This window comes from Equus caballus, chromosome 8 (assembly GCF_041296265.1).
Source record: "Equus caballus isolate H_3958 breed thoroughbred chromosome 8, TB-T2T, whole genome shotgun sequence".
Taxonomy (NCBI): domain Eukaryota; kingdom Metazoa; phylum Chordata; class Mammalia; order Perissodactyla; family Equidae; genus Equus; species Equus caballus.
In genome coordinates, this window is record NC_091691.1 from 97,070,812 (window position 1) to 97,083,594 (window position 12,783).

The following is a 12,783-nucleotide window of genomic DNA, read 5'->3' on the forward strand; positions in this document are numbered from 1 at the left end:
CAAGAAAACAAAAACTAACTTTAATTGCAGTGGTACGTAACACAGTCCTTTTTCATGCTTACACATTTGGTTTATTAGAAGGGATAAAACGCATGACTTTTTATATCTATAAAGGAAGAAGATTTGCAAGCAAAAGGATAATCGTCAAGGACGCAAACTGTCCTTAGCATCATCCCTCCACCTAGTAAAATAACTGGGATGATAGGTACAGAGCTAGGTACAACTCATGACAGGACGAGACGGATTTAGCAAAGAACCACAGCACGTTGATACTTCTGAGGGGCTGGATCATCCACTTTGGGAAATGAGCCATTCCCCTTGGAGGTAAGGTCAAGATCCTTTTGGAAAGCAGCTGCATCCTCCTGTTCCTTCCTCACCTCACTCCTCAAAGCTGCCTTCTCTCACTGTAGACGAGGACTACCCTTCGGTTCCCGGGTGCCCCAAGAGACACAGAGGAGAAACGAGTCTCTAGACCCCAGAACAAGAACACGAGAGGCCCTAGCACTTAAACAGGAAGACAGGCAGAAGAGGATTAGGAGTTGAGCACCAAGGGGTAGCTGTCTAGAAGGCATCCCCCCAGGGTTTGCTTAAAAACACAGACTTCTTGACGTCAGAGGTGCAGAAACGGCTGCCCCGGGAGACGCTCCCAGAGCAACCTGCCTGCTAGAGGTATCGGCTTAGGGGTGGTGAGTCCCTTCACGAATCGTGGGCGGGAGAGAAAACCGAGGTTTTGTCGAGCTGATTCTACTTCTCTAAGTTATAAAGTTATTAAAAGGCCGTAAGGTGATTCCCGGGCCCAGAACAAGGAAGCTACTTTGGGAACGCGCTCTGGAGGGCTCCCTCTGGGCGGCCCGCAGGCGGGGACCGGTGCCTGCGCCTGCCTGCACACGTGGAGCGCTTTCCCCCGCGCTCTCCGCGAAGCGCTGCACGTTCCCAGCTCCCCACCGCGCCTATTCACTGAATGAACGGAAGGAGAACGAAGATTTCCGGGGAAGCCACTCTACTCGGATCAAGACTTGGGGTAATCCCACTTTTCCAGGTTGAAAAGACCTTTCCCGCACTAGAGAGAGCTGCAAGCCGTGCGCTGGAGCGGGACGAAGGAAAATAAAGAGAAAGGGACGGGGCTGTGGGTAATTGAGGGGCTTCCCTCGCGCGGCTCCCTGGGCGCGGCCCCCCAACCGTCACCTGAACCCGGTGCGCCCGGGGGCCGAACCCACGCCGAGCGGTAGGCGCGGCGCCTGGAGGCCGCGCCACTGCAGCTGCAGGAGCCGGCCGCGTCCGGTCGCCATGGAGACCTGGCTGAGACGCCCAGCGGCGCGAGGGCGGGAGGGAGCAGCGCGCCGCCCCGACACGCCCGCCAGACGCCGGCGCACTCCGAGACGCGCGTGCGCAGAAGCGGAGCGGGGGGCGGGGCCGAGGACGACAAGGCTTTCCAACGCTCTAGAAGTTCTAGAAACTTCTGGGGCCCGGGTTCCTCCCACACTCGATGTCCTGACGCCGAGGACGCCGCGTGGCGAGTGGGTGACTTAGACTTTAACACAGTGTGGGCATTGCGGCCGCGACCTCCCTCTCCAGTTGCTGGCTCTCTGGTAGTTCGCACTTTCGCACTGGTTGCTGTCTGGTTTCCTGGGGAAGAAACTGAAACGCACAGGCTACATCATTTGCCCATGAGGAATGGCAGAGCCACATTCAGATGGAGAATTTCCCAGTTTACACAGTCCTCTGTAGAGGGTCGCAAGAACACGCAGTTTATAATTACTAATTTGATTTTTGCAAGTTCTGTTTGAACTACTCAGCGCCTATAGCACGAATTCCCCCCACCAACACGGATACATCTTCCTACTGCGAGAAGTACGTGCAACGCAGGCGCAGGCGAGGCTGGGAGGTGGCGAAAGGCCCGGCGGGAACTCTGGCCGCCTTGCACTTTGGGAGATGTAGTCCTTTTGCCTTCCCGCTGTGGCAACTCAGTAACACTTGAGATCCTCAAACTACTATTCCCAGGACTTCTAGGGGTTTCCCAGGTTGCTTTGCAAAGACATAGTGGGGCGATCGTGAATGTCGGCACAGAAGGTAATCAAAGCACTTTAATTCAAGTAAAAAGATGCCGAAAGAGTAGGGGAGGTGGACGTCAACGTCCTTCGGGAGACTTTTCGACTGCAGAAGCTAACGTTTTTGCCGAACACGCCGCGCAGAATTTCCGGTGTGAATGTGTAGACTGGAGTAGGCGTCCGCCTGGGGTGTAGCGGGAAGTGAAGCTTTTCGAGGTTGGCATCTTGCATAAACGGAGCGGCTTTCTGTGAACATGATTTGTACTTTTCTACGAGCTCTACAGTGTACGGAGAAGCTGCACAGGTCTTCGGGGAAGCGGCTGTTTTTGCCACACTTGGTGCTTAACAAAGCTTGCTTGAAAACTGAGCCCGGTTTGAGATGGGGGCTGCAAGAGCGGAAGAAAACGGTGCGGCCTCCGTGTATTGTTGGAGTCTCCCAGAAAACCATCTGGACGCAGGGACAGAGCCCCCAGAGAGCCAAGGAGGACAGCAGCAAACAAGTGTCTGTGCACAGCAGTCGGAGAGGGGAACCCGTCATCTCAACGTCACAGAAAGGTAAAAAGGAATTCTCCAGTAACGATCAGTCTGTCAACAAACGTGGCAAGAGCTGCCAGTGCCCCTTTACACAAGTTCAGTGCTAACGGTGGAAAAACAGTGCGTACAAATTAAAAGGTAGAACCGTTAGACACAGTTTAGAATCAGAGAATATAGGCCTAAAATTTTCTTCGCAGGTTTGCATTCAAATTTGAAAGTTGATTTTGATATAATTTTGTTGAATTATGTCTAGAAAATTTTTCTCAACTTTTATTAGTTCTGGTCTGGAGACAGCTATATAAAACTTAAGCATTGTTAATACTTTGTAATGGAAAAGTCGATTCCCAGATGTTTCATCTCATTTGAATCTCGCATTCGTTTTTTCAGACAGATCAGCACTGCCCCCTTTGTGTATGATGCACACTCCCCCGGTTTCACACAACCGAAAATTGAATGCACATTTTCCTATTTCAGTTTTCTGATATCCAGCTCAATGCTCTTTAGGTCAACCATTCACAAGTATTTCCTGAGCTTCCATTTTCTCTAAACTTAGCGCTTGAATGGGTGTTATTGGTTGTCCCACGGAAATCCTGTACACAAATAGGTTACCACCAAATTAGGAGGAAAATAGGTACAGAGTGTGAAACAGTGAAAAAAACGTTAATTGTGCTACAAAGAAAAAGTACTAGGGAGCATATGATAAAGAGTAATTGGATAGAATAAATAGAAAAGAAAGATTATTGAGTCATAATCCATAGAGATTAACTCATGTAGTTTCGCTCAATAAACACTTCTCTTGAGTGACTACTGTTGTGCCCAGATACTGAGTTAGACTCTATATATTACAGAATGAAGGATGTTCAAAACATCACTTACCTTCAAATGAAATGTGCAGTAATAGAATGTATAAAAGAGGAAAGGTAAAGTGTAATTCTGTCAGGTAAAGTCAGAGAAGTCCTCACAGATGAGATAAGAAATCATTTCATTTAACTTCTTATTGTTTATTCCTTCACTTTACAAGTAATTTGTAGAAAAAATAAAAAGGAAGCAAAGAAAGTATTCCAGACACCCATGGCTATACCACACAGGATGACTATTGTTAATATTTTGGTTTATGTCATTTCAGTGCACATACTTTTTAACAATTCCAACAAAAAAAATTTAACTGTATCCTACCAGTTGTTTTGCAGTCTGCTGAATTTATCAAAAATATAATCATTCACTCATTCATAATAGCCTGAACAGGGTTGTGAGGGATGATTAAAAGTTCAGTACAAGTGAGCAGCCTGTATGCAGAGGTCAGAGGCACAGAAGTGTCAAACAGCGTGTGCTAGGTCATCTGGCTCCAGCAACAGCACTGCTTACACTGCAGGGGGAGCCCTGCTGCAGAGCCCTGTCCTGATCTGGACCCCACTCAGAGGTGGCAGCTTTCCTGGCGCCTTAGTGAAGGGGTGGGAGCACTGTGCCCAGATGTGGAGCGTGCTGCCTCCAGAGTCCACAGAGGCCCGTCACGCTGTGGTAGGACAGACGGGATCCAGTAGCTGGTCTTTTACTTGGCAAGGAGTGTCCCAGCATGCCCCACACAGTGTCCTCCTAAGAGTTTTGCTGATGTGTTGGCAAGCCCTGGATCTTTGCTGGGCTCATCCCCCACACTTGGAGCACATGTGTCTTACCAGGGGTCCCAACATACAGCATGCATGCCACTTGTTACTTTTGCCTCTGCCTAACATGATGGCATAAACAGAGTGGACAAATGTGATGTGTTGCAGAATATCCAGAACAGCAATGTCCAAACAAAACTTTCTGCAGTGATGGAAATGTTATCTATGTGTGCTTTCCCAGTAAGGTAGCCGCTAACCACATGTGGCTTTTGAGCACTTGAAATGTTGCTCGTGAGACTGAGGAACTGAGTTTTTATTTAAAGTTAACTTGAAGTCAATTTTAAAATTAAAGTCAAACAGCCACTTGTGGTGTATAGCTGCTGTACTGGACAGCCCAGATTCAGAAGGTCTGGGTCCCTTAAAACTATTATGACAGGTGGGACACTTAACAAATCCTGGGCAAGACTGTACATGTACACCGTTATTATCAGTTTCCTGTTAGTACAAACTGCTACTGCTGCTCCCTCTCAATAGAGAAGGAAAAGAATACATTCTCCAGATCAGTGGCCAATGCCATGAGTCTGTGTTAATGTGCTCCATAAAGTTATCATATCTGGCATTGCATCCGTATTGGGGCTACTGCTTGGTTGAATTTGCAGTGGACTGCTGTCATCCTCTAGTTTCTGCCTGGTTTTTGTAAGGGGCAGACTGGTGAATTACATGGGACTGTGATGGGCACCACTGCCCCTCTATCTTTAGGTCTTTAAGAATAGCTCTGTCTGCACCATTCGCCCTTAGATGTGAGACTGTTTTTGATTTACTGTCTGGGTCAGTTGGGGGCAGTTTCAGAGACTTCCATTGGACTTTCCCCATGCTGGTAGCTTTTAACCCACCCTCAAAGGAACTGAAGTAGGGGTTGTTGTTGCCAGTTACTGAGTATGTCGATTCCCGTTATACATTGGAAATCAGAGAAATATTACCTGGTGGGTCCCTGGACCCAGCTGTGAAGCTTTTACAAGCCAGGCTGTTTCTTACATGACCACCGTATATACCTAACAGAGGGGCCGTAATGGCTCTTTGGGTTCTGGGGTGTCAGTGTCAACTCAGACCGTCCAACAGACCTTGAAATGTTTGGGTATTCCCCTTTTTCTAGTGCATGGTTACCAAGCCAGTGGCTGTAGGTCTCTTTGGTGAAGAACCAGGGGCATCCTGTGTACTTGCTCAGGTGTCTCCTCATAGAGGCTGGTCTTTCCTTTAGTATATGGGTTCCAGGTCTGAAAACTGTTTCAGGTCCAAAAGCTGAGTCAGTGATCATGACTTTGCCTTGAGTGTCTGCCTTCAGCCTCTTGATCACCCATAATTAATTTCTCATGATAATATAGATTGAGCAATATCCTTGTCAGCTGCCCATCAGTCTCACCCTTGAGAACACTATGTTCTAGTATCATGTCTGTTGCTTTCTGCAGGTCAGACACCCCTGGCTGCCTCTTCACCCTTGCTATTCATTATGATAGTTGCACCCACCTACCTTCTGATGGTTCAGTGCCACAACCGTCCCCATGGCTGTCAGGATACCCTCTTCTGTAACGATGTAAACAGTGTCCTCCAGGCCCTCTACACAGCTGGTGGGTTTGGGATTTTGTTTCTTATATCCACTCTAGCATGCCGTCTCTCTGAGCCTTTCGATCCTTTCCTCCACAGTTTGCCATGGCAGTTCTGTCATTTTTAGCTCACTTAATGTGGACCGTCCTCTCTCCATGTTTCCAAGAGCAAACCTAGCTGTGCCTCACCTCCCAAGGTGCTTGCTGGATTGTTCAATTCTTGACCACAGGAGAGTGCTCCCATATTGATACACTCTCACTTGTCCTGTTCTGTGTTCTGTGCCCCTTGATGCCATCCTTAGGATACAGTCACATGTGTGCTCTCACAGCTCCTGCTGGGGGGACCTACAGCTCCTTCAGGGCTTCATCCTTTTCCTCTTTCCTCCCAGTTATGTCATAACCTGGCAAGAGCACATCTTGCTAGATTGAAGCCCCCAATTAGTCTTCAAGGAGGAGAAAGAGCTAGCCTTGAACTGGGAGGCATGAGCTGCTGCTTCAGACCTGGAGGGTTCAGGAGAATCTGTGGATTTGAGATTTTTTAGTGTATCAGCCTATATGTCTCCATACCAAGCTTCAGATTCCCTTTCCTCCCAAAATTAGGACCCTGGCCTTGACATGGGAGACCTGACAGGTTGAAATTCCAACCTCTCTGCTGCTCTTATGCCCTGGGCCTGACCTTCAGCTTTTTCTTTCCTCTAGGTACAACAGAGGCTCATCTCTGTTTTGTTATCAAGGAGGCCTCTACTTTCGCACTTCACCTTCACTGGGGATTAGTTACTCTCATCTTACTATCTTTATCTTTCTCTATTGCATTGGCAGCCCCACACCACAGCCATTCAAACCAAGTCCTTAAAGTGGCTTATTCCTCCTGAATTCCCAATATATGATACCAACTAGTGCATTCCCTTTCACCAGTATTCCAACCCAGCTCTCCATGAGTAGAGCTGCAACAACTGCATATCACTGTGTGCCAGGCCTCTCAGTGCTGTACCCACCAGCCAGCAGCCAGTGATCCAGCTCCAAAATCCCAGTTTGGAACAGCTCCCTAGGACCACTCCTGGTAGCACCTGTCCCAGTTGGGTCCCCATGGAAGCAGACTCAGTGGGATTTGCATACAGGAGGTTTTTGGGAGTGCTCAGAACACATCTATGAGGGGTGAGGGAAGCAGGATTATGCAGAGGGAGAAGTTGAAGTGCAGTGCATTTGCAGTAGGGGCCTCAGCCAGTTCTCCAGGGAGCTCTGAGGCTGGGCTGGCCTGTCACCTTCCAGCATAGGGTGTGGGGGCTGAAAACACCAACCAGGCATGAGGCGCGGGAAGGGCCAAATCTTTGGTGAAAAGGCTGTCTTCAGATGAAGGGCTGTCTAGACGGGAACTCAGCTGAGAACCATCAGCCCCTAAGCTCTCCATAGCTGGGGGAATGGGAGCCTCAGTCCTGAGGGGAGGAGCTGGGGCCTCTCACCACAGCAGCCACTCCTGCAGAGACAAATGGCAGAGTTTTTTGCATGAAGGTATAGGTCTGAAAGGGTCAAGAAGAGGAAGGTAGGCAATGAACAGCTTCCAATCAAGACAACTATAAAATAACACAGAGACTTTACACATGTGCGGACTGTGGACAATACCCAGCACAGGGCTTTGCACATAGTGGATACACAGTAAGTGTTTATAATTGAATAATAGAGAACGCCTTCCAGATACCCTCAGCAAGGCGGGATGTTTGCATTGAGAGGGGCAATCAAGAATCCAGGGTGTTGGGACCAAAGACCTGATGTGGGTAATGGAATAATATGGCTACTTACTAGTATGGTCATTATTGTAGTCTCAGCTTGGGGCTTGGCACACAGCTGGCAGTTAATATTCAGGACGTGTATTTCGTAAACTTAATAGAGAATGAAATGAGACGTTCTCGTTGTCGGCCTCTCGACTCCTGAGCCCGCTAAGGAGATGAGATTGTGGCAGGGATTGCATAGTCAAGCCCATGAATTGCATGTTTGGGCAGATGCAATCTTTTTGTTATTTCAGTCACATCTTTTTAGTTAGGAACCTGTACTGAAATCTTGAAGGATTATTATGCTAAAAAGTACTTTTAAATAAGTGTTATTTTATAAAAGTAACAGAAGCTTATTGTACAAAAGGGAAAACTATAAAAATAACCTGTAAACATTTTGTTGTATTTCTGGAAAGAAAATTTGTAAGAGATTTGTATTCCAGAAATCTGTGTTCCTAATGTAGTGAATAAATTAATCTATAAATATAGCACCAGGAGGTGATTCACTTTTCAGCATCAGTGAAAAAGTATAGTTGCAATTGTAATGTTAAAGCTCTTTGCATATGTATGTACATATGTATATCTATACATATAAATATATATTCTGTCCCATGATAATATGTTGATTGAATTTATTTAGCTTTCAGAACTTCTATTTAATCCATATGCACATTTTATTAGTATCGGGGAAAAAAAAGTACAGATTCTGGGCAAGTTCTTCATTTTCTAAATCCATTCAGTTCACAAATCTGTCTGGCCAAGCAAATTCCTGTTCTGAATTTAGTTCTCTGTTCATTGTGGGCACAGCCAGTGGGGTGGCCAGAGGAGAAAGTTCCTGAATGTTAAGAGTCAAGGCCTGTTTTGAGCCCTTTGACTCAGTTGACAAAGCCAGCACTTTCCTTAATCTGACAGCAAACTGTATCGCCTGTTGCCTAATCTGTGACAGTTGTTTTCACACTGAGGGGCTGGATCACTTGTTAAAAGGATTTCCTCAGCTTACAAAGTAAGGAAGTATTAAAATTATGCTAAACAAAATAAAAATACTGACTTCTAGGCCTTCCTCCCAGAATTCTACTGAGGTTCTTTAAAAAGTTTCTTGAGGAGGTTCTGATTTGCAGGGAGATTTGAGGACAGCTGCTGTGGAACACGTGGAGACCCACTTAGGTCCTGAGGCCACGTCACCTCCTGGAAATACTGTGGCTACCCGTGTTCCTACTCATGTGTGACTCGGTGTTTTCTCTTTACAGTGAAAGAAGCCGGACGAGATTTTACCTATTTGATAGTGGTGCTTATTGGAGTCAGCATTACAGGTTGAAAACACAGCAAGTATAATACCCCTGAATATCTTTTTTATTTATCATTTGTCTTGCTTCACTTTGCTTGATCTTCTTTTTCTGTGATTTCCAGGTGGCTTGTTCTACACGATTTTCAAAGAACTTTTTTCTTCATCCAGTCCTAATAAGATATATGGGAAAGCCTTAGAAAAATGCAGATCACACCCCGAGGTTAGTCCTCAAGACTGAGTGACACGGACTCTGATAATCGGGAGAAAATGTTGGGGAGCGAGGGGAGTGGGCAGAATTCGTGTACCAGTTCTGAGACTAGTGAAGTTTGTGTATGGTAAAACCATAAGGCTTGGATTGTGATTATGTTATTAGCTCTTTGTTCTGTACTAGAAATGCTTTGATTAAGAGCAACCAGGTGCTGGCCGCGTGGCCAAGTGGTTAAGTTTGCGTGCTCCGCTTCGGCGGCTCCAGGGTTCCACCAGTTCAGATACCAGGCGCGGACATGGCACCACTTTTTAGGCCATGCTGAGGCGGTGTCCCACATGCCACAACTAGAAGGACCCACAACTGAAATATACAACTACGTACTGGGGAGATTTGGGGAGAAAAAAGCAGGAAAAAAAAAGGAGCAGCCAAAGTTCCCTGGAGGGGTGTTTTCATCCTAGTTGTACGAGAGAGTTATTTTACTAGTTGTCATTAATAATAAATGCTTAGACTATACCAGAGTATTAAACTCACGCACTGTCTAGTCCTTTTAAAATACCTGATTCATGACCTCATGATCATAATAGTAACTGTTGATGCTTATTGAGAGCACAGTGTGTGCCAAGCAGTGTGCTCAGTGTTCCAGTGCATCGTCTTTGTTAAACGCACAGAAACCATTTGCGTTAGGTACTGCTGTTACCCTGTTTGCAGAAGAGGATACTGACACTTAAAGAGATTAAATGACTCCACTAAAATCAGAGCCGATTAGTGGAAGAGCCCGAACCTGAATCCAAGTTCGTCCGATTCCACATCTTATGCTTTCAAGCACAGCCTGCCTAAACCGTTCCCTGGGAGGAGGGAGACGCCGAAGAGCCACCTCAGTTCTTTGAAGGATCCTGTCCAGAAGGAAGGCTTTCTGTGAGGCTTTCCAGTCGCAGATGGAAAGGCAGCAGAGCCTGTGGAATGCCCGATTCCTCATCCCTAGGCAGAGAGCTCCAGCACTGAGAAATAGTACTCACTGGAATCCTCACTCTTGTACCCTCAAAGAAGACAGCAGATAACATCTTAAGTATGAGGGCTGTTTCTCACACAGGCAAGGAGTAGTGCCAAAGAAACAGAACATGCACTCCCTGGGAGGGGAAAGATGGAAATGCACGCTCTCAGCCCAAGTGCCCTGCACTAGTTTTCCCTGGGGCACGCCTCCAAGTGCTCCATCCATTTCTCCTCATGTCAGGGAGGAATCCTCAGAAGCTAATGCTCTCTGGCATGTTTCTTTTGAAATCTGCTGATTTCTCTTAAGGGGACTGGACAGTCTGAGAACCATGAAGAAGGAGGCAGGGAGGGAGATGCATCTCTGAGTAAGATGAAAATAGTAGGAAATGAGGAAGATTCCCATTATAGTTATTGGGAGTCCATGTGATACCTGACGGAAACTCTTTAGAAACTACAAAAGCAAATATGAGTAGTAGCATAATTAAATGATTGGACACAACTCTAAAAAGAGATGAAGAGTGGCTGTATTATTCACAAACTCAGCCTTTCAGAGATCTGCAGCATTTCGAACAAAACTATACAGAATAAACACAACGAGTGGGCATTATTAAAGTTATAACTTAATTTGCTACCTAAAAGAGCTTTGCAAATACTAACTTCAACAATTCAGTTTGTCAACACTGAAGAGCCTGTTCTTTGCCAGGAGCTGTGCCCGGTTGAAAAAGAGAAAATTCCCACATTCTGATGCGATGTATTGAATCTATTAAAGTAAACTACCTGAACTGGTGTTCAGTTTGTTTCAGCTACTCAGTTCTTAAATATTTCTCTCTTATCTTAACATTATTCCTTTTATGCCTGAAAAATGTTTATGCCTGTTTATACCTGAAAAATGTGATACTGAAGATTCCCAACAGACAAAATAAGAAAACTTTTATAGAGTTGAGGCAATATTTGTTTTAGTTTGATGTCACATTTCTATTTTTTTTAAAGATTGCGAAGTATTTGCATTTTAAATTCAATAAAAACTACATTTGCACTTCATTGTGAGTTTTCCAATTACAAATAATTGATTCCCATCTCTAGGTCTGGTAATAAGAGATCGTTATGACTTGTTTTTATTTCACTGTGTTTGGTGACTTAAAAAACTATTTTGCTCTCATAGTTTTTAGTATTAGACCCCATTAGGTAAATTTCACTAAAAATATTTGAACTTTTAAATATCTGAACTCTTTATTTTGTTGTTTGTTTTTATAAGGGGAGTGGGACTAGCTTCCTACACTGTTGTGAAACTACAAGTAACACCATGAAGTTACTTATTTCAATCTCTGTGCCTTAAATATTTATTTATGGGATGATTTTTACATGATAATTTTTTTCAGTTCTCTCATCATTGGAGTTGTTGTTTTGAAAGGGTCCTAGGCTTACTGATTTTTTTTTCCTAAAATAAATCACTTGGTTTGTCAGAAAATATTTCCTTAGAAAGCTTGAAAAAAAATAGCTCTTACCAAATGAAGCATTGTCTTTATGCTCCAGGTGCTCAGTGTCTTTGGGGAGCCTGTGAAAGGCTACGGGGAGGCGACGCGGCGCGGACGAAGGCAGCACGTCAGGTACCGCACTTTGCTTGAGTCTGGAAAGCTCGGGGATGGTTTTTAAATGAAATGAGTTTAGGCTTATCTTCCTTCATTTTCTTGGCAGTTTTATTGAATACGTAAAAGATGGGCTGAAACACATGCGTGTGAAATTCTACATCCAGGGCTCTGAGCCTGGGAAGCAAGGAACCGTGCATCTCGAAGTGAAAGAGGTGTGAGGCTCAATCGTAGTGGGTTAGATGATTCTGAATGCAGTGTTTGCTACTGAAAGCACTGGAAAGAAAAATAACACCTTGAAATACATTTTTTTTCCAGAACCCAGAAAGTGGCGAATATGAATTTCAATACATATTTGTAGAACTTGAACCCTACCCTAGAAGAACTATTATCATTGAAGATAATCGGTCCTGAGACAATTAAAAGAAGCAAGCAAGCATGCTAATTGCTGCTGGATGTTGGGTGGTGCAGACTCACAGCTCTCATCTTCACAGCTCCTCCACAGTCTATTTTGAATAGGACGGGAAAGAGTGTGTAGTTCATGAAAGTGAATGTAACTGGGTAGTTGTTGCATTTAGACAAACTGAACTAGAGATCTTCTTGTAGAGTGAAAAATCATGACATAGAGCATATTTTGTGTTATCTCATTGAATCATCAATCGTGGACAGTATTTGTGCTCTACTTAAAATCATCTTTTATGATAAGAAATTTTGATTATTAAAAATTTTTCACCATGTAAATAAGAAAACAGAGTTCAGTATTTTATGCTTTTTTATGTTGTATAAATGTATAAAATCTGTAAAATAAAAGTAACAAAAAGATGCTTCCTTCCATATACTTCAGAATCTGACTTGAGGTGAACACTTGGAAATATTTGAGAACTGTAGGGGAACCACATGGTAAATAAGCTCTTCACCACTATCATAGGAAGGTTATACACATTGTATGGTTTTTAGTAATCCGGGGTGGCTCGTTTTTCCCCCTTTGTGAGTTGGGGGACATTATACCCAGTGGGGAAAGTACGCACTCTAAAGTCAGGTGGACCTGGCTTCTCACCAGGTGTGTGGGCCTGTGCAGGTACCTTAGCCTTGTCAGACCTCACTGTCATGGCTTGTTAGGGCGACTGAAGGAGATGATAGGTGCCAGTGCCTGGACCATAGCGG

The 12,783-nt window shown here is 45.0% G+C and overlaps 2 protein-coding genes across 9 annotated transcripts in view; one reads left to right on the plus strand and one right to left on the minus strand.

The window, feature by feature from the left end:
* The window catches only part of FBXO15 (F-box protein 15), a 75,041-nt gene extending 73,216 nt beyond the window's left edge, over positions 1–1,825 (minus strand). For 7 of the 8 annotated variants that reach the window (XM_070275858.1, XM_023647981.2, XM_023647983.2 and 4 more), the window contains exon 1: positions 1,186–1,314. In XM_070275858.1, coding sequence (XP_070131959.1) covers positions 1,186–1,289 — 104 coding nt within the window. In that variant the 5' untranslated portion in view covers positions 1,290–1,314. Of the gene's footprint in view, positions 1–1,185 lie in introns of all 8 variants that reach the window. The other variant, XM_001493325.7, reaches the window with a different exon arrangement.
* On the plus strand, positions 1,398–12,439 carry TIMM21 (translocase of inner mitochondrial membrane 21). Its single transcript, XM_001493345.6, has 6 exons — positions 1,398–2,603; positions 8,798–8,860; positions 8,958–9,055; positions 11,567–11,640; positions 11,729–11,834; positions 11,938–12,439. Exons 1-6 carry the CDS (start codon positions 2,303–2,305, stop codon positions 12,031–12,033), a joined length of 738 nt encoding a protein of 245 aa, XP_001493395.3. The 5' UTR covers positions 1,398–2,302; the 3' UTR covers positions 12,034–12,439.
* The last annotated feature ends 344 nt before the right edge of the window (positions 12,440–12,783 follow it).

Excerpts from the sequence above, each read along its gene's own strand:
- TIMM21 (XM_001493345.6), top strand. The coding sequence starts at position 2,303 with ATGATTTGTACTTTTCTACGAGCTCTACAGTGTACGGAGAAGCTGCAC. Across the intron at positions 9,056-11,566 it reads AATGCAGATCACACCCCGAG|GTGCTCAGTGTCTTTGGGGA; the intron begins GTTAGTCCTCAA and ends TTTATGCTCCAG. Across the intron at positions 11,641-11,728 it reads GGACGAAGGCAGCACGTCAG|TTTTATTGAATACGTAAAAG; the intron begins GTACCGCACTTT and ends TTTTCTTGGCAG.